Here is a 26,183-nt window from a genome sequence, read left to right on the forward strand (position 1 = left end):
GAGTTGATTTGCAGGTGTTTTTACAGTCTTATCGCCAACAACAACAAAAAAATACAACTCTTTTCTTTTTTTTTAATCAGAACTTGTGGGGTCCAAATAAAAGTGACCCGCGGGCCACCAGTTGGGGAACCCTGTCCTAAGGTAATGTGATGGTCCAGGTATAAGGAATCTGGGGTGTTGGTACAGAATACTCAGAACCTCCCAATGCTAAAAGCCCATCAGACTCCAGTAGGGTTCTCCCTAAACAGACCTTCATATCATTCTGAGGTGCTAGACATGGTTTTAAGATTCTCTGGAGCCACACAATGGAATGTCAATATACATATTTTTTTTTTTATTAAAATATATCAGTGATAAATGATGACAAAATAATATACATTTGGATTTGTTTAAATTATTTATTTCCATCGCTTCATTCAAACACAGTATGAAAAAGCAAAGTATTGACAGAGGGTTTGGTTTAGAAGATTAGTGACAGAAATATGCGATTCCCCAAAGGTAAACTGTTCACAGCTTTTAGAAGCATTATGGTGAAAATTCCTTGTCACCTGTAACATTGCAGACAAAAAAAAAAACATTTGATGAACTGTTTAAAACAAACAGAAATATATATCAAATTCACATGAGCTCTTCCACGAGAAGCATAACCAGCATATAGCCTGGATGCCAACCCTCATCTCTATAAACAAGCTAGGACTGACAGTCACCATCGGTCTGGCAATAACATCCCTGTCCAATAAACCACAGACCTAGACGGGCACCCAGGCTATTTAAAGTGAGTGTTAACATTCAAGCAGGAGTTATTTTAGCCTACTATAATGTACACAGTGTATTCTATAGAGCAGTAGGGTTGAATCGGCTGGAGATAGAGAGTGAGGAGTATAATCAGACGGAGACAAGTTAGGTGTTTCATTCACTGGAGGTTAAGGGAGCTGGGCGGTCTTGGGGTTTCTATTGCCTGGGGTTTTCTAGTCTCTACTCACTACCGATGTAAACAAAGAAAGGCTAAAACAGAGACAGTGGGCTGGGGATTTCTCCTGGGCCAGGGTATAGGAAGTGTATACTGGCTACGGTGTCTCAAGAGGGACAAAGTTTTTCAAGAAAAGGTATTTTAAGGGAGTATGTGAGGCACAGACATTCACTTCTCCTAGTGGAGAACTGTTAGGCTGCAAACCCAACAGAACATTCTGCAGAGACATTTAGGCTGAAAATCCAACAGAACATTCTGCATTTAGGCTGAAAACCCAACAGAACATTCTGCATTTAGGCTGAAAACCAAACAGAACATTCTGCATTTAGGCTGAAAACCAAACAGAACATTCTGCAGAGGCATTTAGGCTGAAAACCCAACAGAACATTCTGCAGAGGCATGAACCTTGTCAGCTCGGGGGTTTGAACTTACAACCTTGCGGTTATTAGTCCAACTCGCTACCCTGCCGCCCCGGCATCGAAGCTTAATAATTGAACTCATTCATTTGGTGGGTGTTTATATTTGTCCTGTTTCCTATTAGTCCTATGTGGGTTTTTGGCACATCCCAACTCTCCCTGAGACACCCTCGGAGAGTGGGGTCGCGACCCTGGAGCAATTATTGCCTATTTATTGCCTTATGCCATTTGCACACACTGCGTATAGACTTTTTCTATTGTGTTATTGACTGTACGTTTGTTTATTCCAGGTGTAACTCTGTTGTTGTTGTTGTTGTTTGTGTCATACTGCTTTTGCTTTATTTTGGCCATGTCCCAGTTGTAACTTGTTCTCAACTGGCCTTAACTGGTTAAATAAAGGCGAAATAAAAGATAAAATCAATAAAAAGTGCCGTGTGATTTTTTTTACCTCGTCGGTGGCTGGTCCAATGCCCTAACCGCTAGGCTACGTGCCACCCTAACCAACACAATGGCCTGTGGAAGCCATTCCCAGGTCACACACAGGTAAGAAGGTAGCACCTAGCCTAGCGCTGTGACTTCAGCCTACATACACTGTTGAATATGAATAGGCCTTGTTTTGTGTGGCTGGGCAGCAAAAATGCAAATGTGAAAAGGCTAACAACCAACCCCTGACGACCTAAAAAAAGATCCTTCTCTCTCACAACCCACTGACTCTCTGACTATCACACAGAGGCAGCGCAGCAAGCTCTCAGGTTAGAAAAGGCACCAATCCAGACCATGCAAAGGAATTCACACCATTTACATGACAGCCTTGTCCCACTGACAAGATGTACTCAATGTCCTTGGTTTTAATTTTCTCTTGTCTTCATTAAGCTTCAGTACCTGTTCTTACTTGGTTACCTGCAAGGGCTAGTGAAACCTGCAAGGGCTAGTGAAACCTGCAAGGGCTAGTGAAACCTGCAAGGGCTAGTGAAACCTGCAAGGGCTAGTGAAACCTGCAAGGGCTAGTGAAACCTGCAAGGGCTAGTGAAACCTGCAAGGGCTAGTGAAACCTGCAAGGGCTAGTGAAACCTGCAAGGGCTAGTGAAGTACGCTATACCACTCTACCACTGTCTTCAGTCCAGGACTCCAGTAGAACTCAGTTCATTTACCAATTCTGGGACGATTCCAAAGCTACAAGTTCTTAGTAAGTCTTCATAAGTTAATAAATAATAATAGTCATTATTCTGTCCAGGACCCATGGGATCTCATCTCAGATAAAACAGAATAATTTCTTCCAGCTGCATTTAGAGAAGGCCTTGCTGCGTCTGTCCGACAGCTGCCTCTTCTTCTCCTTCCTGGTCTTGTGTTTGATGGCAGCAAAGATGGCCGCGTCGAACGCCTCTTTTAAGTTCTTCTGCGTCAACGAAGAACACTCGACATAGTCCGCCGCTCTGATCTTCACCGCCACGCTCCGCGCCCGATTGGTCAGCACCGGTTTGACCCCGCAGCGGGCCAGGTTGATCAGGACGTTGACGTCCAGCAGGAGGTCGGACTGGGTGCCCACAAGGATGATGGGAGCTGAGGGGTTGCAGGCTCGGATCTCTGGGATCCACTTGTTGGTGACATTGTGGAAGGAGGTGGGGTTGACCACACTGAAGCAGAGCAGGAAGACGTCCGTGTGGGAGTAGGAGAGGGAGCGGAAATCGTCAAACACCTCCTGGAAATGTCAAGGTAGAGAGAGATAGAGGAGGGGCGGGGTAGGGGGCAAAGAGAAAGAGAGAGAGGGGTCAGCTTAGCTGATTCAGCAGTGTGTGAATGTGAATGCTGTCTGGGGGTCAGAACAACAACAACAATGGACGCCGGTGACAGAGAGAGACGATGACTCACACAGTATGACATGTAGTGGCCTTTAGAACCAAACTACTGCTGCTACATGTGAAAGACTGAATGCTTTCCTGTCAGCTACATATCTTTTGTCACGTTTGTGACTGATTCTACAAAGCAGACGTGTCTAATTCATTTCAAAATTACATCCCAACATGTTTCAAACCGTTGTCATATAATTGGACTGAAGAGATTCAAGAATAGACTATTCATTATGGATGATATAATGTTCTTATATATATATATATAATTTTTTTTAAAGAGTCTGATATTGTTACCTGTCCAGCTGTGTCCAGTAGTTGTATTCTGACTGAGGCTCCTCCTACTTGGACCTGACCTGTTGAAGAAAACACAAGAATACAATTATTTCATAACTCAAGTTTGTTAGTAGTTTGAGTTTGTAAATCAACAATACATTTAGTTGTTTAATTCTTATAAATAAGGATATTATACGGTTATAAACTTAGGCTATACAGTTATTTTTCTGAAATGTATTTCCAGTAATTGAAAGGTTCTCACCTGAAAAGACATCAAAGCCGGTCTGTTTGTATTCCGTGGGGTATCCATTGCTGGTGTAACTGACTATCATGCTTGTCTTTCCCACCGCCCCGTCCCCCACCAGCATACAGCTGATAGCCGCTGACTCCCTCTCCAACCCCGGCGCTGACTCCCTCTCCAACCCGGCCTCTTGGTTTATCAATCCGCATGAAGAGGGGACGCGGGATTCTTCACAATAATAATCCATTTGAGGTGGCATGTCCGACGATTAAAGTTGAAGAATAGTAACTTTTCCGTGCATAAAAACTCAGTCTTATTTTAGGCTATTCCGAAGTGCGATTCTCTAGAAGAGTTTTTCTTCATTAAGCGATGTGTTCTGTAGTCTCACCTTGTCGGGTTGTGAATGACAGTGATATGAATCGGTTTTGAGGCAACTTTCCGCTCAGTCATGCTGTGATTTGCATAGCCCCGCCTCCACCAGCTGAAGGAAAGATGTGAACTATTTGCGGAGGATTGGCAGACACTATATATAGTAAGACCCTTGTGAACATGTTGTGTTCCTACATTGCAGGCTGTTTTGACATGTAAACTACTTCCCAAAATATTTGCTGTGATGTTATTTTTTTGAAAGTGACAATAATACAATTATTTATCTTATTAACTTTTTAGTGTTTGCATTGTCTCTATTATGCAACGAATCAGAAGTGCAATAAATTACTTCCAAATGTGTATTTTGACAACAGACAATTATAGGAAATATAATTAACGAAGGTCTTGTATTGGCCCTAAAAATGGTCAAAGACTCCAGCCACCTACCTGTATGTAGCCTGTTCTCTCTAACACCGCACGGCAAACTGTACCGAAGTCTAGGTCCAAACGGCTCCTTAACAGCTTCTGCCCCCAAGCCATAAGACCGCTAAACAGTTAATAAAACGGCTACCCGGACTATTTGCATTGCCCTCGTTTTTTATGCTGCTGCTGCTGGCTATTTGTTATCTACGCATAGTTACTTTACCCCTACTTATTAATACTGAACAAAAATATAAACGCAACATGCAACAATTTAAAAGATTTTACTGAGTTACAGTTCATAGAAGGAAACCAATCAATTGAAATACATTCATTAGGCCCTAATCTATGGATTTCCAGGTCCAGCCAATCATAATGAGTTTTTCCCCACAAAAGGGCTTTATTACAGACAAAAATAGTCCTCAGCTTTTTGTGCGTATGGAAAATGTCTGGGATATTTTTGTTAAGTATACATATTACCTTAATCACCTCGATTAACCTGTACCCGCACATTGACTCATTATTGGTACCCCCTGTATAAAGCCTCGTTATTGTTATTTGATTGTTACTTTGTCTCATAATTATTATACTTTTTTTTAGCAAATATTTTCTTGTTGCATTGTTGGTTAAGGGCTTATAAATAATAATTTACTTACAAGCACATTATACCCTGATGAAGACAGCTTGTCTGTCGAAACGTTGGATATTAGCTTATTCAATTATTGCATGATCCTGGTCCTAGTGTGCAGCTCTCGTTTTCTTTTTTCATGCATTTGGCGCATGTGACAAATACAATTGGATATATTTTTGAGGGGGGAGTGTATTTATTAGCCTCGCATATAAAAAATAAATGTCAGTCGCTGTTTGAAAATTGGACAAAGTGCGCCTTCTCGTGCCAGACTATAGAACTACAATATTCTTCTCATCACGTGATTTTGGTGCCAAGATCACCTGACTACACACGGGTCCTTTCCCTTTTTTTGTGCGTTTGTAAGTTTTCGGGGAAGTTGCACACAATTAGCATGTTTTGACTGTTTTTTATATGGCTAAGATAATGCCGTTTTCTATCATGTAGAGTACGCTTCAGCTCTGAATCCTTTCTGACGAGACGCACGCAACAGAATGGGCTCTTTGTAGACTCCAGAAATCTAGCGGTACCTTGTTAGCTCATAGCCAGTCCTTATGCCACCGCATGATCCGACCTTGTAGCAGTTAGCTGTTAGTTAGTTCCTCTGCTGTAGATCACCGCTACGTTTTTCAATGTCTTCTATCCTGGATGAATACGAAGACTCGCAGAACAGCAGGCACCCTGTGCAACATAGTAGCCGCCTGTCTGCTGCCAACATCGGCATAACGCATTCAGGTACTGGGGCAAGGCTATGGGCCTTTCAAATGGGTCTGTTTATAAAAAGGCTCTATTGTTGGGACTATCTATATTGTTGAATTTATGCACCACATTACTTCAATATAGCTAGTAGAATGATATGTATTAATGTTCCGCTTGATACCGATTTGATAGAATTGACGATGTTGGTAATGCTGTAAGTAACCCATTCATAGACGCTAACTAGCGAACTACCTTCTAGCGCCTAATATTGACGAGTTTCCTCTGGCCTGGCCCTTGATCATGACTCTGAGATCCATTACATTACACATACTCCGAGATCCATTACACATACGATGTGGTTTTCTGTTTTGGGGAGTTTGGTTTAGAGGGTTTTATTTTATATCTGCGTCTCTAAACACTTGTGTGTAAACGGAAGTCGGATGCCACAAACGTGTTGCCACTGAAAAGTACTGTCTGTAACTGTGTTAAAACAGTGTAGCCTAAGTGTGTATTTTGCATTTGTTACATTATTTTGATGTGATATGAAAGTAGAGGACTTTATGTTTCTAGAACCGTACCGCAATAATATTGTCTGTTGTGGCTGCCAAATCAATTCAAATCAAATCAAACTTTATTTGTCACCACGCCCCGAATACAAATGTAAATGCTGATGAAATGCTTATTTACAAGCCCTTAACCAGTTCAAGAAGAGTTAAGAAAATATTTACTAAATAGACTAAAATAAAAGTAACACAATAACATAACAATAAAGAGGTTATATACAGGGGGTACTGGTACTGAGTCATTGTGCTGGGGTACGGGTTAGTTAGGGGGTACTGGTACTGAGTCATTGTGCTGGGGTACGGGTTAGTTAGGGGGTACTGGTACTGAGTCATTGTGCTGGGGTACGGGTTAGTTAGGGGGTACTGGTACTGAGTCATTGTGCTGGGGTACGGGTTAGTTAGGGGGTACTGGTACTGAGTCATTGTGCTGGGGTACGGGTTAGTTAGGGGGTACTGGTACTGAGTCATTGTGCTGGGGTATGGGTTAGTTAAGGTAATGTGTGCATGTAGGTAGAGGTGTATTCTCCTCTAAACAGAACATCCTTGGACTATAAGGAGTAGCGTTAGGCTCTTTTAGTCCATTGGGCTAGCGATGATGATGATTGACATGATAAGTGATTATATTAATGGTTGCTTGTGATCCGTTGCAGGGTTTGTGAATGTGAGACTCGAAGAGGAGAAGCCGATATTCAACAAACAGAGGATTGATTTCTCACCCCCGGAGAAGATCAACCACTTTGCTGTATGTAACAATCAGCTATGCATGAGTTTAGGGAAGGACACTCTCCTGAGGTAAGGAGACACTTTTGAAATCTGCGATTTCATGGTGTTGTGAATAGCCCTTTTCGATGTTCCCTCTAAGCTGCATGCGTGCGTGGCAGTCTTGGCTCCGGAGACGCACGAGGTTGAATTTCACTGAGTTCACCCTGTTAGTTTACACTATATTTATATCAACGTTTCCCTTCTGTGGGACTTGTGATCAAATCAACGTAGTATCACCCTCCTTTGAATACAAACAAATCTAACTTGGCATGATTGAGTTAGTGATTTTGCTGTAGGCATTGCACATCCAGAGAGGTGAAAGCGCGAGGCCAATATCTGTCCAAAATAAGCCCGATGTATTTCCATGGGCTTATATTGGACCTAAGCTTGTCGACTGCCTTTCTGCCTTTGGGACAACGACTCCTATTGTTAAGGCGACGACATGAGCAATTCCTAATTATATGCAGATGTCTGGCGCGTCGGAGGAGAATTCGGACCGGTAGCCTACAAGTGGGCTTTTTCCAGTGGTGTTTATCATATCAAAGTGCAGAGTGGCGTGTGCACATTTGTTGATATTCTTTGCGAGTTATTAGCCCAGATATAATTAGCTATATAGCAAATGTCTATTTGACTCATGGTGTTACAGACCAGTGAAATTAGCTATATAGCTAATTATTAGTCAGCAATGGGAGAGTGATTGTGTCCTACAAGAGGACAACTTGTAGGCTAACATTTCTAGCATTGGGCCAGTAACCGGAAGGTTGCTGGATCGAATCGCCGAGCTGACAAGGTAAAAATATGTAATTCTGCCCCTGAACAAGGCAGTTAACCCACTGTTCCCCTGTAGGCCGTCATTTTAAATAAGAATTTGTTCTTAACCGACTTGCCTAGTTAAATAAAGGTTACATTTAAAATGTAAAAATAGCTGTCTGATAAAGGAGTCTGGTAAATAGCTGGTTAATGTCTTAAAGGGACAGTGTTGTATGTTGAGGCTGGAATGTGCAAAGAAACCAAAATGGCCGACATCTTTGTCTGATTCAATGCATGGGGAAAATAATTTATTTTGTAAATCGGTTTCTTGCATCAATACAACTTAATAAAAAGCCTTTTTCGGGGCATCTATTTGACTCATGGTGTTACAGACCAGTGAAACATCAGGCTTCTATTTGACTCATGGTGTTACAGACCAGTGAAACATCAGGCTTCTATTTGACTCATGGTGTTACAGACCAGTGAAACATCAGGCTTCTATTTGACTCATGGTGTTACAGACCAGTGAAACATCAGGCTTCTATTTGACTCATGGTGTTACAGACCAGTGAAACATCAGGCTTCTATTTGACTCATGGTGTTACAGACCAGTGAAACATCAGGCTTCTATTTGACTCATGGTGTTACAGACCAGTGAAACATCAGGCTTCTATTTGACTCATGTTGTTACAGACCAGTGAAACATCAGGCTTCTATTTGACTCATGGTGTTACAGACCAGTGAAACATCAGGCTTCTATTTGACTCATGGTGTTACAGACCAGTGAAACATCAGGCTTCTATTTGACTCATGGTGTTACAGACCAGTGAAACATCAGGCTTCTATTTGACTCATGGTGTTACAGACCAGTGAAACATCAGTCCTCTATATCTAACTCATGGTGTTACAGACCAGTGAAACATCAGTCCTCTATATGACTCATGGTGTTACAGACCAGTGAAACATCAGGCTTCTATTTGACTCATGGTGTTACAGACCAGTGAAACATCAGGCTTCTATTTGACTCATGGTGTTACAGACCAGTGAAACATCAGTCCTCTATATCTAACTCATGGTGTTACAGACCAGTGAAACATCAGGCCTAGATAAAGTGTATACAAGGTTCATATCCAGTCCCTCATGTGTTTAGAAAGGTTCATGAAATGTAGACCTTCATTGAACACCATATAGACTATGTACTGTAGACTATGTACTGTAGACTATGCACTGTAGACTATGCACTGTAGACTATGCACTGTAGACTATGCACTGTAGACTATGCACTGTAGACTATGCACTGTAGACTATGCACTGTAGACTATGCACTGTAGACTATGCACTGTAGACTATGCACTGTAGACTATATCATATAAATACGTAGGCTGTATTGGTTTTGTTGGTAGTTCCACTCTACATTATGCTCAAATATCCACAGGAGCCTACTTGGCCAGACTATAAAAGTGTTACTTCAGTGTTCACAGTAAAACACGCGCTGGAAGACCTGAACATTTGCCCCCCCCCGAAAAAATGTTGAAGGAGCAGTTGGCCTTGTCACCCATGCCTGTCCAAGCCTATCTGTGTGAGAAGAACCAAACGTGTGAATGGTGCAGTGTGGATCTTGATGTGATTGCTAAGTGATGGGATTAAAGGGATAAGGGTTGATCTCGTCAGTCATTCAGGGTGATCTGTAAAGGACTATGATGGTATTGATTTGAATGCTTACTGTATAACATTGGATTGGTATAATGGTAATGATAATAAGCATGAATATTTCATTTCTTGTAAAATATATTCTGAAATACCTGTGTGTGTGTGTGTTTTCCACATCAGATTGCATCTACCGTATTGGTGTCTAAGATGAGTGAACATGACTTTATAAAGGAGTTTATTAAGATTTCCTCTGTATGTTGTTCCAGGATTGACCTTGCCAAGCCAGACCAGCCCAACCAGATAGAACTGGGGAGGAAGGATGACAGCAGAGTACACAAGCTCTTCCTGGACCCCACAGGTGAGAACCGGGGAGCTCTTCCTGGACCCCACAGGTGAGAACCGGGGAGCTCTTCCTGGACCTCACAGGTGAGAACCGGGGAGCTCTTCCTGGACCTCACAGGTGAGAACCGGGGAGCTCTTCCTGGACCTCACAGGTGAGAACCGGGGAGCTCTTCCTGGACCTCACAGGTGAGAACCGGGGAGCTCTTCCTGGACCTCACAGGTGAGAACCGGGGAGCTCTTCCTGGACCTCACAGGTGAGAACCGGGGAGCTCTTCCTGGACCTCACAGGTGAGAACCGGGGAGCTCTTCCTGGACCCCACAGGTGAGAACCGGGGAGCTCTTCCTGGACCTCACAGGTGAGAACCGGGGAGCTCTTCCTGGACCTCACAGGTGAGAACCGGGGAGCTCTTCCTGGACCTCACAGGTGAGAACCGGGGAGCACTTCCTGGACCCCACAGGTGAGAACCGGGGAGCTCTTCCTGGACCTCACAGGTGAGAACCGGGGAGCACTTCCTGGACCTCACAGGTGAGAACCGGGGAGGTGGACCCTACAGGTGAGAACCGGGGAGCTCTTCCTGGACCTCACAGGTGAGAACCGGGGAGCTCTTCCTGGACCTCACAGGTGAGAACCGGGGAGCTCTTCCTGGACCTCACAGGTGAGAACCGGGGAGCTCTCTGGACCTCACAGGTGAGAACCTCACAGGTGAGAACCGGGGAGCTCTTCCTGGACCTCACAGGTGAGAACCGGGGAGCTCTTCCTGGACCCCACAGGTGAGAACCGGGGAGCTCTTCCTGGACCTCACAGGTGAGAACCGGGGAGCTCTTCCTGGACCTCACAGGTGAGAACCGGGGAGCTCTTCCTGGACCCCACAGGTGAGAACCGGGGAGCACTTCCTGGACCTCACAGGTGAGAACCGGGGAGCTCTTCCTGGACCTCACAGGTGAGAACCGGGGAGCTCTTCCTGGACCTCACAGGTGAGAACCGGGGAGAACTTCCTGGACCCTACAGGTGAGAACCGGGGAGCTCTTCCTGGACCTCACAGGTGAGAACCGGGCAGCTCTTCCTGGACCCCACAGGTGAGAACCGGGGAGCTCTTCCTGGACCTCACAGGTGAGAACCGGGGAGCTCTTCCTGGACCTCACAGGTGAGAACCGGGGAGCTCTTCCTGGACCCCACAGGTGAGAACCGGGGAGCTCTTCCTGGACCTCACAGGTGAGAACCGGGGAGCTCTTCCTGGACCTCACAGGTGAGAACCGGGGAGCACTTCCTGGACCTCACAGGTGAGAACCGGGGAGCTCTTCCTGGACCCCACAGGTGAGAACCGGGGAGCACTTCCTGGACCTCACAGGTGAGAACCGGGGAGCTCTTCCTGGACCCCACAGGTGAGAACCGGGGAGCACTTCCTGGACCCCACAGGTGAGAACCGGGGAGCACTTCCTGGACCCCACAGGTGAGAACCGGGGAGCTCTTCCTGGACCTCAAATGTGAGAACCGGGGAGCTCTTCCTGGACCCCACAGGTGAGAACCGGGGAGCTCTTCCTGGACCCCACAGGTGAGAACCGGGGAGCTCTTCCCCCACAGGTGGACCCCACAGGTGAGAACCGGGGAGCTCTTCCTGGACCTCACAGGTGAGAACCGGGGAGCTCTTCCTGGACCTCACAGGTGAGAACCGGGGAGCTCTTCCTGGACCTCACAGGTGAGAACCGGGGAGCTCTTCCTGGACCTCACAGGTGAGAACCGGGGAGCTCTTCCTGGACCCCACAGGTGAGAACCGGGGAGCTCTTCCTGGACCCCACAGGTGAGAACCGGGGAGCTCTTCCTGGACCTCACAGGTGAGAACCGGGGAGCTCTTCCTGGACCTCACAGGTGAGAACCGGGGAGCACTTCCTGGACCCCACAGGTGAGAACCGGGGAGCTCTTCCTGGACCTCACAGGTGAGAACCGGGGAGCACTTCCTGGACCTCACAGGTGAGAACCGGGCAGCTCTTCCTGGACCCCACAGGTGAGAACCGGGCAGCTCTTCCTGGACCTCACAGGTGAGAACCGGGGAGCTCTTCCTGGACCTCACAGGTGAGAACCGGGGAGCTCTTCCTGGACCCCACAGGTGAGAACCGGGGAGCTCTTCCTGGACCCCACAGGTGAGAACCGGGGAGCTCTTCCTGGACCTCACAGGTGAGAACCGGGGAGCACTTCCTGGACCTCACAGGTGAGAACCGGGGAGCTCTTCCTGGACCCCACAGGTGAGAACCGGGGAGCTCTTCCTGGACCTCACAGGTGAGAACCGGGGAGCTCTTCCTGGACCCCACAGGTGAGAACCGGGGAGCACTTCCTGGACCCCACAGGTGAGAACCGGGGAGCTCTTCCTGGACCCCACAGGTGAGAACCGGGGAGCTCTTCCTGGACCTCACAGGTGAGAACCGGGGAGCTCTTCCTGGACCCCACAGGTGAGAACCGGGGAGCTCTTCCTGGACCCCACAGGTGAGAACCGGGGAGCTCTTCCTGGACCTCACAGGTGAGAACCGGGGAGCTCTTCCTGGACCTCACAGGTGAGAACCGGGGAGCTCTTCCTGGACCTCACAGGTGAGAACCGGGGAGCTCTTCCTGGACCCCACAGGTGAGAACCGGGGAGCACTTCCTGGACCTCACAGGTGAGAACCGGGGAGCACTTCCTGGACCCCACAGGTGAGAACCGGGGAGCACTTCCTGGACCTCACAGGTGAGAACCGGGGAGCACTTCCTGGACCCCACAGGTGAGAACCGGGGAGCACTTCCTGGACCCCACAGGTGAGAACCGGGGAGCACTTCCTGGACCTCACAGGTGAGAACCGGGGAGCTCTTCCTGGACCCCACAGGTGAGAACCGGGGAGCACTTCCTGGACCTCACAGGTGAGAACCGGGGAGCTCTTCCTGGACCCCACAGGTGAGAACCGGGGAGCACTTCCTGGACCCCACAGGTGAGAACCGGGGAGCACTTCCTGGACCCCACAGGTGAGAACCGGGGAGCTCTTCCTGGACCTCACAGGTGAGAACCGGGGAGAACTTCCTGGACCCCACAGGTGAGAACCGGGGAGCTCTTCCTGGACCCCACAGGTGAGAACCGGGGAGAACTTCCTGGACCTCACAGGTGAGAACCGGGCAGCTCTTCCTGGACCCCACAGGTGAGAACCGGGCAGCTCTTCCTGGACCCCACAGGTGAGAACCGGGGAGCAGGAAACTAAAGTAGAATACTTGAAAAGAGATGGAATGGCATCAGGATCCTCCAATTCATTCATGTTTTACCTCATTGTCAGATTAGTATTTGTGCTAACTGATACATTTTCCATAGGGGTACTTCTCAGGTAAATTATCAACAGAGTTTGCCGTTTTAATTCATAGCTAGTTAATGTGAGTAATCGGGGCGGCAGGGTAGCCTAGTGGTTAGAGTGTTGGTAACCGGAAGGTTGCAAGTTCAAATCCCCGAGCTGACAAGGTACAAATCTGTCGTTCTGCCCCTGAACAGGCAGTTAACCCACTGTTCCTAGGCCATCATTGAAAATAAGAATTTGTTCTTAACTGACTTGCCTAGTTAAATAAAGGTAAAATAAAAATCATCACACCATTATGGTTAATCTAATTACTACCCCAAAGTAACGACAGTTAAGTCTACCAATTCAATTCCCAATACTCTTAGTTATTTTATTTTGGTGCATACTGAAATAGACTGAATCTCAAACCGAGCACTCGATATGCTTGCTCACTAGTCAATCTCAAACACTTGTTGTCGAGTCATCGAGGGCTCCACTGTGTCCTTCGCAGGCCTCTTATTGAGTGGGCATCCTGTGCCGACTCCTTGCCCTTAGCAGCGAGTTCTTCCCATGAATCTGTGTTACCAAGCAACAACATAGTTATTACTACTTCACCCTAAAAAAATTGAATAAATGAAGATAAATCAATAAATGAGAAATGAATTGAGACGTTTGGCCGAGGAGGTCATTTTCCATCTAGCTGAGGAGTTTAGTGCCTGAAGAAGTTGTATTTCTGATGTTTCATAATGAGCATGAAGCCCTGTCCAGCATTATCTGGTTAGCATGAAGCCCTGTTCCAGCATTATCTGGTTAGCATGAAGCCCTGTCTAGCATTATCTGGTTAGCATGAAGCCCTGTCCAGCATTATCTGGTTAGCATGAAGCCCTGTCCAGCATTATCTGATTAGCATGAAGCCCTGTCCAGCATTATCTGGTTAGCATGAAGCCCTGTCCAGCATTATCTGGTTAGCATGAAGCCCTGTTCCAGCATTATCTGGTTAGCATGAAGCCCTGTCCAGCATTATCTGGTTAGCATGAAGCCCTGTCCAGCATTATCTGATTAGCATGAAGCCCTGTCCAGCATTATCTGGTTAGCATGAAGCCCTGTCCAGCATTATCTGGTTAGCATGAAGCCCTGTTCCAGCATTATCTGGTTAGCATGAAGCCCTGTTCCAGCATTATCTGGTTAGCATGAAGCCCTGTCCAGCATTATCTGGCTAGCATGAAGCCCTGTCCAGCATTATCTGGTTAGCATGAAGCCCTGTTCCAGCATTATCTGGTTAGCATGAAGCCCTGTCCAGCATTATCTGGTTAGAATTAAGCCCTGTCCAGCATTATCTGGTTAGAATGAAGCCCTGTCCAGCATTATCTGGTTAGAATGAAGCCCTGTCCAGCATTATCTGGTTAGCATGAAGCCCTGTCCAGCATTATCTGGTTAGCATGAAGCCCTGTCCAGCATTATCTGGTTAGCATGAAGCCCTTTCCAGCATTATCTGGTTAGCATGAAGCCCTGTCCAGCATTATCTGGTTAGCATGAAGCCCTGTCCAGCATTATCTGGTTAGCTCTAAGCCTCAGCCAGTCATTTATATGATGCGGAAGAGAAGCTTACCAACCAGCTAATGCAACAATAAATGCAATGCTCCTTTCATAAGCTAGTGCAACTAATCAGATATCTGTGTATTTCTGATTATTCAGTAGTATTACATCAATGATTAAACACTGGTCTTCCCTCTCGTCCCCTGCAGGGTCCCACCTGGTGATTTCTCTCAGTACCAGCGAGTGTCTGTATCTGAACAGGAACACCCAGAAGGTGAGGTCTCTGTCCCGCTGGAGAGGACACCTCATAGAGAGTGTAGGCTGGAACAAGCTGCTGGGGACAGAGACCAACACTGGGCCCATCCTAGTGGGAACCAGCCAGGGAATCATCTTCGAGGCTGAAATCTCTGCTTCAGAGGGAAGCCTGTTTAACACCAACCCTGACCAGTACTTCAAACAGGTGAGCAGGCAGACAGACAGGCAGACAGACAGACAGACAGACACACACACACACACACACACACACACACACACACAGTAGGCTACTTCAAACAGGTCAGTGATGGGATCTGAAAATAAACATTGAGTAAAAAAATACAACATCGCCCCAAGATGATGTTTTGTAAATTTAACCAATGGAAAGCCATGCTTATCAAACCTCTTGACATTCAAACTAATTCATCAATGCTGATTTGGTTACTACTAGGGATGCACGATATATCGGAATCGGACGATATTAGCTATAAAAAAAAATGCCAACATCGGCTCTACGTCTAGTTTAACACCGCTGTCAAACCTGTATAATATAGATGGGTGACGTAATGACGCCACAAAAGAGACAGCGCTACACGTGCAACACAGCATTCCTAACCTGGCCCACAATGTCTGCTGCGTGGATCTATTTTGAAGTTTCAAAGGAAGATAACAAAAAAGTCCAAATGCAACATTTGTGCTGCTATTTATTTCCCGAGGGAGAAAGTGAAATCTTTCAATAGCACAAACCCTAATTCCTCATTTGAAAGTGCATCACCCCCCCCCCCCCCCCCCCCCCCCCCCCCAAGACGTTCAGCGACTTAGAACAAAAGAAGAAAAAACTAAGCACACACTTCCAACAACTAAACAAGTTTAATTCGAGCAGAAAGAGCAAGGACATTTCAGCGAGACAACTCCAAGACGAAATCCATTAACGCCAAGATAATGGCGTCCAGTTAATTAAGAACAAATTCTTATTTTCAATGACTGCCTAGGAACAGTGGGGTAACTGCCTTGTTCAGGGGTAGAACAACAGATTTGTAACCTTGTCAGCTCAGGGATTCGATCTTACAACTTTTCGGTTACTAATCCAATGCTCTAACTACTAGGCTACGCTGCCGCCCCCTATATCATTGCCCTTGACAACCAACCGTTCTCCGTCGTGGATGATGTTGGCTTTTGCCGACTGGTCGAGCACCTCGAGCCCCGGTACACACTACCAAGTAGGCGCTATTTTTCAGATGTTGCCCTACCGGAGTTACAAAGTATTGTTGAAAAGCGCATCCATGAGCTACCTGCTTTGGGCGTCACTGCTATTAGCTTCACGACTGACATTTGGACCAGCGACGTCAGCCCCATGAGCATGCTGAGTCTGACAGCACATTGGGGCGACGAGGATTTCGTACTGAGGAAAGCCGTATTGCGTTGCTCAACAATGTGCTGGTTCTCATACTGCTGCAGCCATTTCAATGGCATTTGAGAACCAAATCAAAATTCAAATCAAATGTATTTATATAGCCCTTCGTACATCAGCTGATATCTCAAAGTGCTGTACAGAAACCCAGCCTAAAACCCCAAACAGCAAGCAATGCTGTCAACAAGCACGTTTGAAAGTTGGAAAATCCCCAAGAACAAAGTAGACGCTGTGCAACGTGATGATGCACGGAACACGACAAAGGCTTTGGAAGAATGCGGAGTCGGCAGTTTGTGAACGAAGGTGTTTTGGCCCGACGCAGTGTAACAGTATAACTTTAGACCGTCCCCTCGCCCATACCCGGGCGCGAACCAGGGACCCTCTGCATACATCAACAGTCACCCACGAAGCATCGTTACCCATCGCTCCACAAAAGCCGCGGCTCTTGCAGAGCAAGGGGAACAACTACTTCAAGGTCTCAGAGCAAGTGACGTCACCGATTGAAACGCTATTTAGCGCGTACCACCGCTAACTAAGCTAGCCGTTTCACATCCGTTACAGCAGCATATCTGACACAGTGGCAACAGGTAGGAAGATAGTGGGTCATTTTAAACACTCACAGCATACAGCTTGGAGTGAAAACGAAAAGGCTTTTAAGCAAGACGTTTCCACCAGATGGAACAGTACTTTTTATATGATGTAGAACCTGCCGGAACAAAAACGAGTGCTTGGCCGCGTACGCAGCAACATTCAGTACAAACCGGCGGACTCTCATTGAAAACATATTAACACACTCCTAGCTCCATTCTAAACAACTGACTGGAGAAATAAGCTCTTCAACAGTGTCTGCAGCAGACGTGATTACCCTTCTGTCATGGCAAGATTGGATAGTCAGAAGAGCCACCTTTTTTAAGCATCTTTGTAATGCGGGGCAGCTAAAATATTTTGTCATGAATATCTGTCGTGCGATTTAAAATACATTCATGGATTTTTACAAGTTTATTAAACAATCTGTTCCTAACTGAACAAATGAACATATGACACATTGTTTCACCAATTTAACTGTACTAGAATCCTTAAAAGGCCGCTCATATTTTTTCATATCTATTATCGATATCTGTCGGGTTTTTTTGGCAAGGAAAATATCGGATATCGGCCCAAAAATGTCAACGCTGCATCCCCAGTTACTGTGCATCCCCAGTTACTGTGCATCCCTAGTTACTGTGCATCCCCAGTTACTGTGCATCCCTAGTTACTGTGCATCCCTAGTTACTGTGCATCCCTAGTTACTGTGCATCCCTAGTTACTGTGCATCCCTAGTTACTGTGCATCCCTAGTTACTGTGCATCCCTAGTTACTGTGCATCCCTAGTTACTGTGCATCCCTAGTTACTGTGCATCCCTAGTTACTGTGCATCCCTAGTTACTGTGCATCCCCAGTTACTGTGCATCCCCAGTTACTGTGCATCCCCAGTTACTGTACGTCCCTAGTTACTGTGCATCCCCAGTTACTGTGCATCCCCAGTTACTGTGCATCCCCAGTTACTGTACGTCCCTAGTTACTGTACGTCCCTAGTTACTGTGCATCCCTAGTTACTGTACATCCCTAGTTACTGTACATTCATTGGTTACACTCCTTCATGTGAACTTATCCGCAGGCTACCAGCTTCTGTGACTGTATTTGATGTAGCATTTAGATTTGTATTTTTTCTACCAAACCAGTCCTTATTATAATGTGTAATGTATGTAATTGTAACACAGGTCCACTCCCTGGAGGAGGACGGGAAGCCTGCTCCTGTATGCTGTATAGAGGTGGAGAGAGGTCCGGAGTCTAAAGTCGTCATCATCGCCACCACCAGGAAGCGTTTGTTCCAGTTCGTAGGTCGTGTGGCGGAGGGGTCCGAGCAGCAAGGCTTCAGCTCCGTCTTCTCACAGAACCAGGTCTGTTTGCAGCGGCTTTTTTTTTAAACAGGGCAAATGGCAACCTATTTACTATGTAGTGTATTTACACTCCCTATTTACTATGTAGTGTATTTACACTCCCTATTTACTATGTAGTGTATTTACACTTCCTATTTACTATGTAGTGTATTTACACTCCCTATTTACTATGTAGTGTATTTACACTCCCTGTTATGTAGTGCATTTACACTCCCTATGTATTATGTAGTGTATTTACACTCCCTGTTATGTAGTGCATTTACACTCTATACTATATCTGCATATTTACACACTATATCTGAATATTTACACTCCCTACTATATCTGAATATTTACACTCCACACTATATCTGAATATTTACACTCCATACTATATCTGAATATTTACACTCCCTACTATATCTGAATATTTACACTCTATACTATATCTGAATATTTACACTCCCTACTATATCTGAATATTTACACTCTATACTATATCTGAATATTTACACTCTATACTATATCTGAATATTTACACACTATATCTGAATATTTACACACTATATCTGAATATTTACACTCCATGCACTTTTCTCACTTCTCTAATGACCTCTAGCAACTATGCCATTTTTTGTTATATTTGTTGTTATAGCTTGTTTTATAAACTGGGTGGTTCAAGCCCTGAATACTGATTGGCTGACAATCTTCATTTTTACTGCTCTGCGCCACTCGGGAACCCATCAGAGGAATTCATAACATTCAGAATTCATAATAACATTCAAAACACTTGAAATAACAATTCCAAAGACAGAATTAAAGATTTGTTTAATTTTCATAATTTTCATGTTAACCAGTTTTATAATAGCAATGAGGCACATCGGGGGTTTGTGGTATATGTCCAATATACCACGGCTAAGGGCTGTATCCAGGCACTCAGCGTTGTGTCGTACATAAGAACAGCCCATAGCCGTGGTATATTGTCCATATACCATCCCCCCTCGGGCCTTATTGCTTAAATATTAAGCTGCTCCCCAGTTTCCAGTATAATGATTTATAATTTGTTATAAGCATGTATAAGCCATTTAGAATATCTTATAGCAATGCTTATAAGAGGTTATGCCTTTATTACTACTAGGAGCTGCTGCCCAGCTTCCAGGAGTTTCCGTTTAACATGGGCTACAGTGAGATCACCTTCTACACCTCCAAGCTCAGGTCCTGCCCCAAGGCCTTCGCATGGATGATGGGTAATGGAGTTCTCTACGGTCAGCTGGACTACATCAGGCCGGACTCGGTGCTCAGTGATGTGCAGGTACTGTTGTTATGCTATTATATAGTGCTTAGTATTTAGGCTCGTGTACTTTCAGGTTTGATGTGTTGTAGAGGTAAGCTCCCTTAAATACATTTTGTCAGTTGTCTTTCAAAATAATTATATTGTACTGAAATTCATATAGCTGAAGCACTGATAAATAACTAAAATAATACATTCTCTCTCTTCCCTCTCTCCATAAGGTGTGGGATTATACCCCAGACATAGACTTCAGTTTCAACAAGCCCATCTCTATCGTGTTGACTCAGTTCCACTTTCTACTCCTACTCCCTGACCGCGTCAAGGCCATCTGCACCCTCAATGGACAGGTGGGGTCACACACACACACACACGCACGGACACGTACGGACAGGTACGGACAGGTGGGCCTCTGTCTGCTTCTGCTTTGTCTTTGGTTACAGGTCACTGTAAAAGGTGTAGGCCAGGTTACTGGAAAAGGTGTAGGCCAGGTTACTGGAAAAGGTGTAGGCCAGGTTACTGGAAAATGGTGTAGGCCAGGTTACTGGAAAATGGTGTAGGCCAGGTTACTGGAAAATGGTGTAGGCCAGGTTACTGGAAAATGGTGTAGGCCAGGTTACTGGAAAATGGTGTAGGCCAGGTTACTGGAAAATGGTGTAGGCCAGGTTACTGGAAAATGGTGTAGGCCAGGTTACTGGAAAATGGTGTAGGCCAGGTTACTGGAAAATGGTGTAGGCCAGGTTACTGGAAAATGGTGTAGGCCAGGTTACTGGAAAATGGTGTAGGTCAGGTTAGCTCGGTTTTTAACATCGCCGTTAAACTAGACATCGGGCCGATACCGATGTTGACATTTTTAGCTAATATCATCCGATTACGATATGTTCACCGATATATCGTGCATCCCTAATAGAGAATGTTGTTCCCACTGAGAAGATTAGGACTTATCCTAACCAAAAACTGTGACAGATGGAAATATTAGCATACAAAAACCACCACATTTAACCACAGCAAGGTGACTGGGAACATGGATGTGTACAAACAGACCAGCTATGACCTCGATAAGGCAATCAGTGGCAAAACAACAGTTCAGAAAAGTGCAGTCGAAATTCAACAGCTCAGACACGAAACGATTGTGGCAGGGACTCCAGACCAATGTTCCCTCTGAGCTGCGGGCGTGCGCAGCTCCCATCGGACTCTCTCTCTCTGTCTCTCTCTGTCTCTCTCTGTCTCTCTCTGTCTCTCTCTGTCTCTCTCTGTCTCTCTCTGTCTCTCTCTCTCTCTCTCTCTCTCTCTCTCTCTCTCTCTCTCTCTCTCTCTCTCTTTCTCTCTCTCTCACTGCACCAAAATATATCTACTTTCTAGCCCAGTACACAGCCAGCAGGGCATGCTACTCATTTCTGCCGCAAATGTCTTCCTGGGAACTCAGAACATTGTGGTGAGCAATTCCCGATGAGCCCATGAAAGGGCAGAGAGCATTATGGGGGAAGTGTGTGAGATTGAACTTCACTTTTCAGTTAACATATTCAACTTTTCCCTTTTACCGTGGGAATTGTGCTCGAATCAACGTAATATTAGCCGAAACAAAACAAACTATGCAGGACTTTGTATGCAAAACTAACTGCAAGAGGTTTTTCTTGTAGGCAGAACACATCAGAGTAGGATACTATTGCATTGACAGGTACTACTCGGGCCCGTACTCTACACAATCCGTTGCGCCATAACCAATCATTTGTAGTCAACAATGGGGAGTGGTCACTTCCTACGAGAGTACAAACTCTGTACAGCTTTTTATGTCTTAAAGGGGCAGTGTTGTATTTTGAGACGGTCTTGAATATGTTAAGTAGCCAATAGGCAGAGGGTAGCATAATTTGTCTGATTGTCTAATAATTTTTTTGTTTTTTATTTTTTATTTCACCTTTATTTAACCAGGTAGGCTAGTTGAGAACAAGTTCTCATTTGCAACTGCGACCTGGCCAAGATAAAGCATAGCAATTCAACACATACAACAACACAGAGTTACACATGGAATAAACAAAACATAGTCAATAATACAGTAGAACAAAAGAAAACAAAAAGTCTATATACAGTGGGTGCAAATGAAGTAAGATAAGGGAGTTAAGGCAATAAATAGGCCATGGTGGCAAAGTAATTACTAAAAGCAATTAAACACTGGAATGGTAGATGTGCAGAAGATTAATGTGCAAAGTAGAAATACTGGGGGGCAAAAGAGCAAGATAAATAAACACTGTATGGGTATGAGGTAGGTAGATAGATGGGCTATTTACAGATGGGCTGTGTACAGGTGCAGTGATCTGTGAGCTGCTCTGACAGCCGGTGCTTAAAGTTAGTGAGGGAGATGTGAGTCTCCAGCTTCAGAGATTTTTGCAGTTCGTTCCAGTCATTGGCAGCAGAGAACTGGAAGTAAAGACGACCAAAGGAGAAATTGGCTTTGGGGGTGATCAGTGAGATATACCTGCTGGAGCGCGTGCTACGAGTGGGTGCTGCTATAAGTGGGTGCTGAGATAAGGTGGGGCTTTACCTAGCAGAGACTTGTAGATGACCTGTAGCCAGTGGGTTTGGCGACGAGTATGAAGCGAGGGCCAACCAACGAAAGCGTACAGGTCGCAATGGTGGGTAGTATATGGGGCTTTGGTGACAAAACAGATGGCACTGTGATAGACTGCATCCAGTTTGTTGAGTAGAGTTGGAGGCTATTTTATAGATGACATCACCGAAGTCGAGGATTGGTAGGATGGTCAGTTTTGCGAGGGTATGTTTGGCAGCATGAGTGAAGAATGCTTTGTTGCGATATAGGAAGCCAATTCTAGATTACATTTTGGATTGGAGATGCTTAATGTGAGTCTGGAAGGAGAGTTTACAGTCTAACCAGACACCTAGGTATTTGTAGTTGTCCACGTATTCTAAGTCAGAGCCGTCCAGAGTAGTGATGCTGGACGGGCGAGCAGGTACGGGCAGTGATCGGTTGAATAGCATGCATTTAGTTTTACTTGCGTTTAAGAGCAGTTGGAGGCCACGGAAGGAGAGTTGTATGGCATTGAAGCTCGTCTGGAGGTTAGCTAACACAGTGTCCAAAGAGGGGCCGGAAGTATACAGAATGGTGTCGTCTGCGTAGAGGTGGATCAGAGACTCACCAGCAGCAACATCATTGATGTATACAGAGAAGAGAGTCGGCCCGAGGATTGAACCCTGTGGCACCCCCATAGAGACTGTCAGAGGTCCGGACAACAGGCCCTCCGATTTGACACACTGAACTCTATCAGAGAAGTAGTTGGTAAGCCAGGCGAGGCAATCATTTGAGAAATTTAGGCTCTCGAGTCTGCCAATAAGAATGTGGTGATTGACAGAGTCGAAAGCCTTGGCCAGGTCGATGAATACGGCTGCACAGTAATGTTTCTTATCAATGGCAGTTACAATGTTGTTTAGGACCTTGAGCCTGGCTGAGGTGCACCCATGACCAGCTCTGAAACCAGATTGCAAAGCGGAGAAGGTACGGTGGGATTCGAAATGGTCGGTAATCTGTTTGTTAACTTGGCTTTCGAAGACCTTAGAAAGGCATGGTAGGATAGATATAGGTCTGTAGCAGTTTGGGTCTAGAGTGTCACACCCTTTGAAGAGGGGGATGACCGCGGCAGCTTTCCAATCTTTGGGAATCTCAGACGATATGAAAGAGAGGTTGAACAGGCTAGTAATAGGGATTGCAACAATTTTGGCAGATAATTTTAGAAAGAGAGGGTCCAGATTGTCTAGCCCTGCTGATTTGTAGGGGTCCAGATTTTGCAGCTCTTTCAGAACATCAGCTATCTGGATTTGGGCAAAGGAGAAAAGGTGGGGGCTTTGGCGGGTTGCTGTGCCAGTCAGTTGACCTGGGTAGGGGTAGCCAGGTGGAAAGCATGGCCAGCCGTAGAGAAATGCTTATTGAAATTCTCAATTATAGTGGATTTATTGTTTCCTAGCCTCAGAGTAGTGGGCAGCTGGGAGGAGGTGCTCTTATTCTCCACGGACTTTACAGTGTCCCAGAACTCTTGAGTTAGTACTACAGGATGCAAATTTATGTTTTAAAAAGCTAGACTTGGCTTTCCTAACTGCCTGTGTATATTTGTTCCTAACTTCCCTGAAAAGTTGCATATCACGGGGGCTATTCGATGCTAATGCAGAACGCCACAGGATATTTTTGTGCTGGTCAAGGGCAGACAGGTCTGGAGTGAACCAAGGACTATATCTAATTCCTAGTTCTAAATAATGGTATGGGAATAATAATTAATTTTGTAAAGTGGTTTCTTGCATCAAACAACACAACATTTTCAGTCACCTCCTTGTCTGAAGGACAAGTGCATAAACAGGTTAAAGGTCAAACTCTGCTTGTTTTTTTCTCTCAAAAGTCTCATGGAAAGTAGGTCTACATTGAACACCACACATTGTCTGCTCCTGTAGGCTGAATGATAGAACAGCTATTTCCATGTTAAAATGTTATGGTATGTATTTCTCTCCCTTGTTTTGGATGGTAGGTCACTCCGGTAGGCCAACATTATGATCAAATAGCTACAGTAGCCTACTTTGCCACTGTTATAACTAACTTAAAGTGGGTACAGCCTCAGTGTTCACAGTAACTTAAAGTGGGTACAGACTCCGTGTTCACAGTAAACGCGTGCCAGAAGTTGCACAGAATTGCACACAATGTTCCAGTTTACGCTCAGCAGACCAGAAATATGCTCAGTGCTGAAAACAATTAGAGGGAACATTGCTCCAGACAATCACGGATTATATAAAAAAACTAAAAAAAACAGCCACGGACACCAACGCCTTTCTCCCGGCCAAGCTAAACACCTTTGCCAGCTTCAAGCAAAAAGGCCGCCATCGCTCCTGAGGACTGTGAGCTCTCGTTCTCCATGAGTATCACATTTAAGCGTGTTAACCCTCGCAAGGCTGCCGGCCCACACAGCGTCTCCAGCCGTGTCCTCAGAGCAGATCCAGACCAGCTGGCTGGAATGTTTATGGACATATTCAATCTCTCCCCATCCCAGTCTGTTGTCCCCACTTGCTTTAAGATGTCCACCATTGTTTCTGTACCTAAGAAAGCAAAGGTAACGGAACTAATTTACTATTGCCCCGTAGCACTCACTGGGTCTGAACCTTGCAAATGGGTCCTGGAGAGGTGGTCAGCCCAACGCACCACCGGGGGCAAACTGCCTGACCTCCAGGACATCTATAGCACCCGGTGTCACAGGAAGACCAAGAATATCCTTTATGGTCAGCTACCCGAGCCACGGCCTGTTCACCCCGCTACCATCTAGAAGGCAGAGACGGTACAGGTGTATCAAAGCTGTGACCGACAGACTGAGAAAGCGCTTCTATCTCCAGGCAACCTGAATGTTAAATAGTCAAACCCAGTACCCTGCCCTGAACCTTAGAGACTACTGCCCTATGTACATAGTCATTGAACACTGGTCACTCGAATGTTTACATACATTTACCCACTTCATATGTATATACTGTATTCTAGTCTAGGCTCATCCTATATAACTACTGCTATACACACCTTTTATATTCATATACTGTCCATACTGTGTATACACAACATTATATACATCTATTAGTGCCTTCAGGAAAGTATTCAGGCCCTTTGACTTTTTCCACATTTTGTTAGGTTACAGCCTTATTCTAAAATGGATCAAATTGTTTTCTCCCCCTCCAATCGACACAAAATACCCCTTAATGACAAAGCAAAAAGAGGTTTTTATAAATGTTTGCTAATTTATACTTAAAAATCACATTTACATGAGTATTCACACCCTTTACTTTGTTGAAGCACCTTTTGGCAGCGATTACAGCCTCCAGTCTTCTTGGGTGTGACACTACAAGCTTGGCACACCTGTATTTGGGGAGATTATCCCATTATTTTCTGCAGATCCTCTCAAGCTCTGTCAGGTTGGATGGGGAGCGTTGCTGCACAGCTATTTTCAGGTCTCTCCAGAGATGCTCGATTGGGTTCAAGTCCGAGCTCTGGCTGGGCCACTCAAGGACATTCAGAGACTTGTCCCGAAGCCACTCCTTCTTTGTCTTGGCTGTGTGCTTGGCAGTGTTGTCCTTTTGGAAGGTAAACCTTTGCCCCAGTCTGAGAACCTGCTCCAGTGTGCTCAGGACTTCATCAAGGATCTCTCTGTGCTTGGCTTTGTTCGTCTTTCCCTCGATCCTGACTAGTCTCCCAGTCCCTGCTGCTGAAAAACATCCCCACAGCATGATGCTGCCACCACCACGCTTCACTGTAGGGATGGTGCCAGGTTTCCTCCAGACGGGACGCTTGGCATTCAGGCCAAAGAGTTCAATCTTGGTTTAATCAGACCAGAGAATCTTGTTTCTTATGGTCTGAGAGTCTTTAGGTGCCTTTTGGCAAACTCCAAGAGGGCTGTCATCTGCCTTTTACTGAGGAGTGGCTTCCGTCTGGCCATTCAACCATAAAGGCCTGATTGGTGGGGTGCTGCAGAGATGGTTGTACTTCTCCACAGAGGAACTCTAGAGCTCTGTCAGTGACCATTGG

General features: G+C 45.6%; 2 protein-coding genes across 2 annotated transcripts in view; one reads left to right on the top strand and one right to left on the bottom strand.

The window, feature by feature from the left end:
* Window positions 1–378: 378 nt before the first annotated feature.
* Window positions 379–4,234, bottom strand: LOC139407408 (rho-related GTP-binding protein RhoV-like). The gene is made up of 3 exons (XM_071151167.1): window positions 3,772–4,234; window positions 3,531–3,589; window positions 379–3,085 (listed from the first exon to the last, which is right to left on the bottom strand). The coding sequence occupies exons 1-3, from the start codon at window positions 4,007–4,009 to the stop codon at window positions 2,639–2,641; spliced, it is 744 nt and encodes a 247-aa protein (XP_071007268.1). The 5' UTR covers window positions 4,010–4,234; the 3' UTR covers window positions 379–2,638.
* A 1,236-nt stretch (window positions 4,235–5,470) lies between these two features.
* LOC139407407 (VPS18 core subunit of CORVET and HOPS complexes) overlaps window positions 5,471–26,183 on the top strand; it is a 37,854-nt gene continuing 17,141 nt past the window's right edge. Inside the window, exons 1-7 of the mRNA XM_071151166.1 lie at window positions 5,471–5,902; window positions 7,080–7,221; window positions 9,858–9,949; window positions 14,964–15,214; window positions 18,181–18,360; window positions 19,478–19,651; window positions 19,852–19,977. Coding sequence (XP_071007267.1) covers window positions 5,800–5,902; window positions 7,080–7,221; window positions 9,858–9,949; window positions 14,964–15,214; window positions 18,181–18,360; window positions 19,478–19,651; window positions 19,852–19,977 — 1,068 coding nt within the window. The 5' untranslated portion in view covers window positions 5,471–5,799. The remainder of the gene's footprint in view (window positions 5,903–7,079; window positions 7,222–9,857; window positions 9,950–14,963; window positions 15,215–18,180; window positions 18,361–19,477; window positions 19,652–19,851; window positions 19,978–26,183) is intronic.

The sequence above is a fragment of the Oncorhynchus clarkii genome, chromosome 4, assembly GCF_045791955.1.
Source record: "Oncorhynchus clarkii lewisi isolate Uvic-CL-2024 chromosome 4, UVic_Ocla_1.0, whole genome shotgun sequence".
Lineage (NCBI taxonomy): Eukaryota > Metazoa > Chordata > Actinopteri > Salmoniformes > Salmonidae > Oncorhynchus > Oncorhynchus clarkii.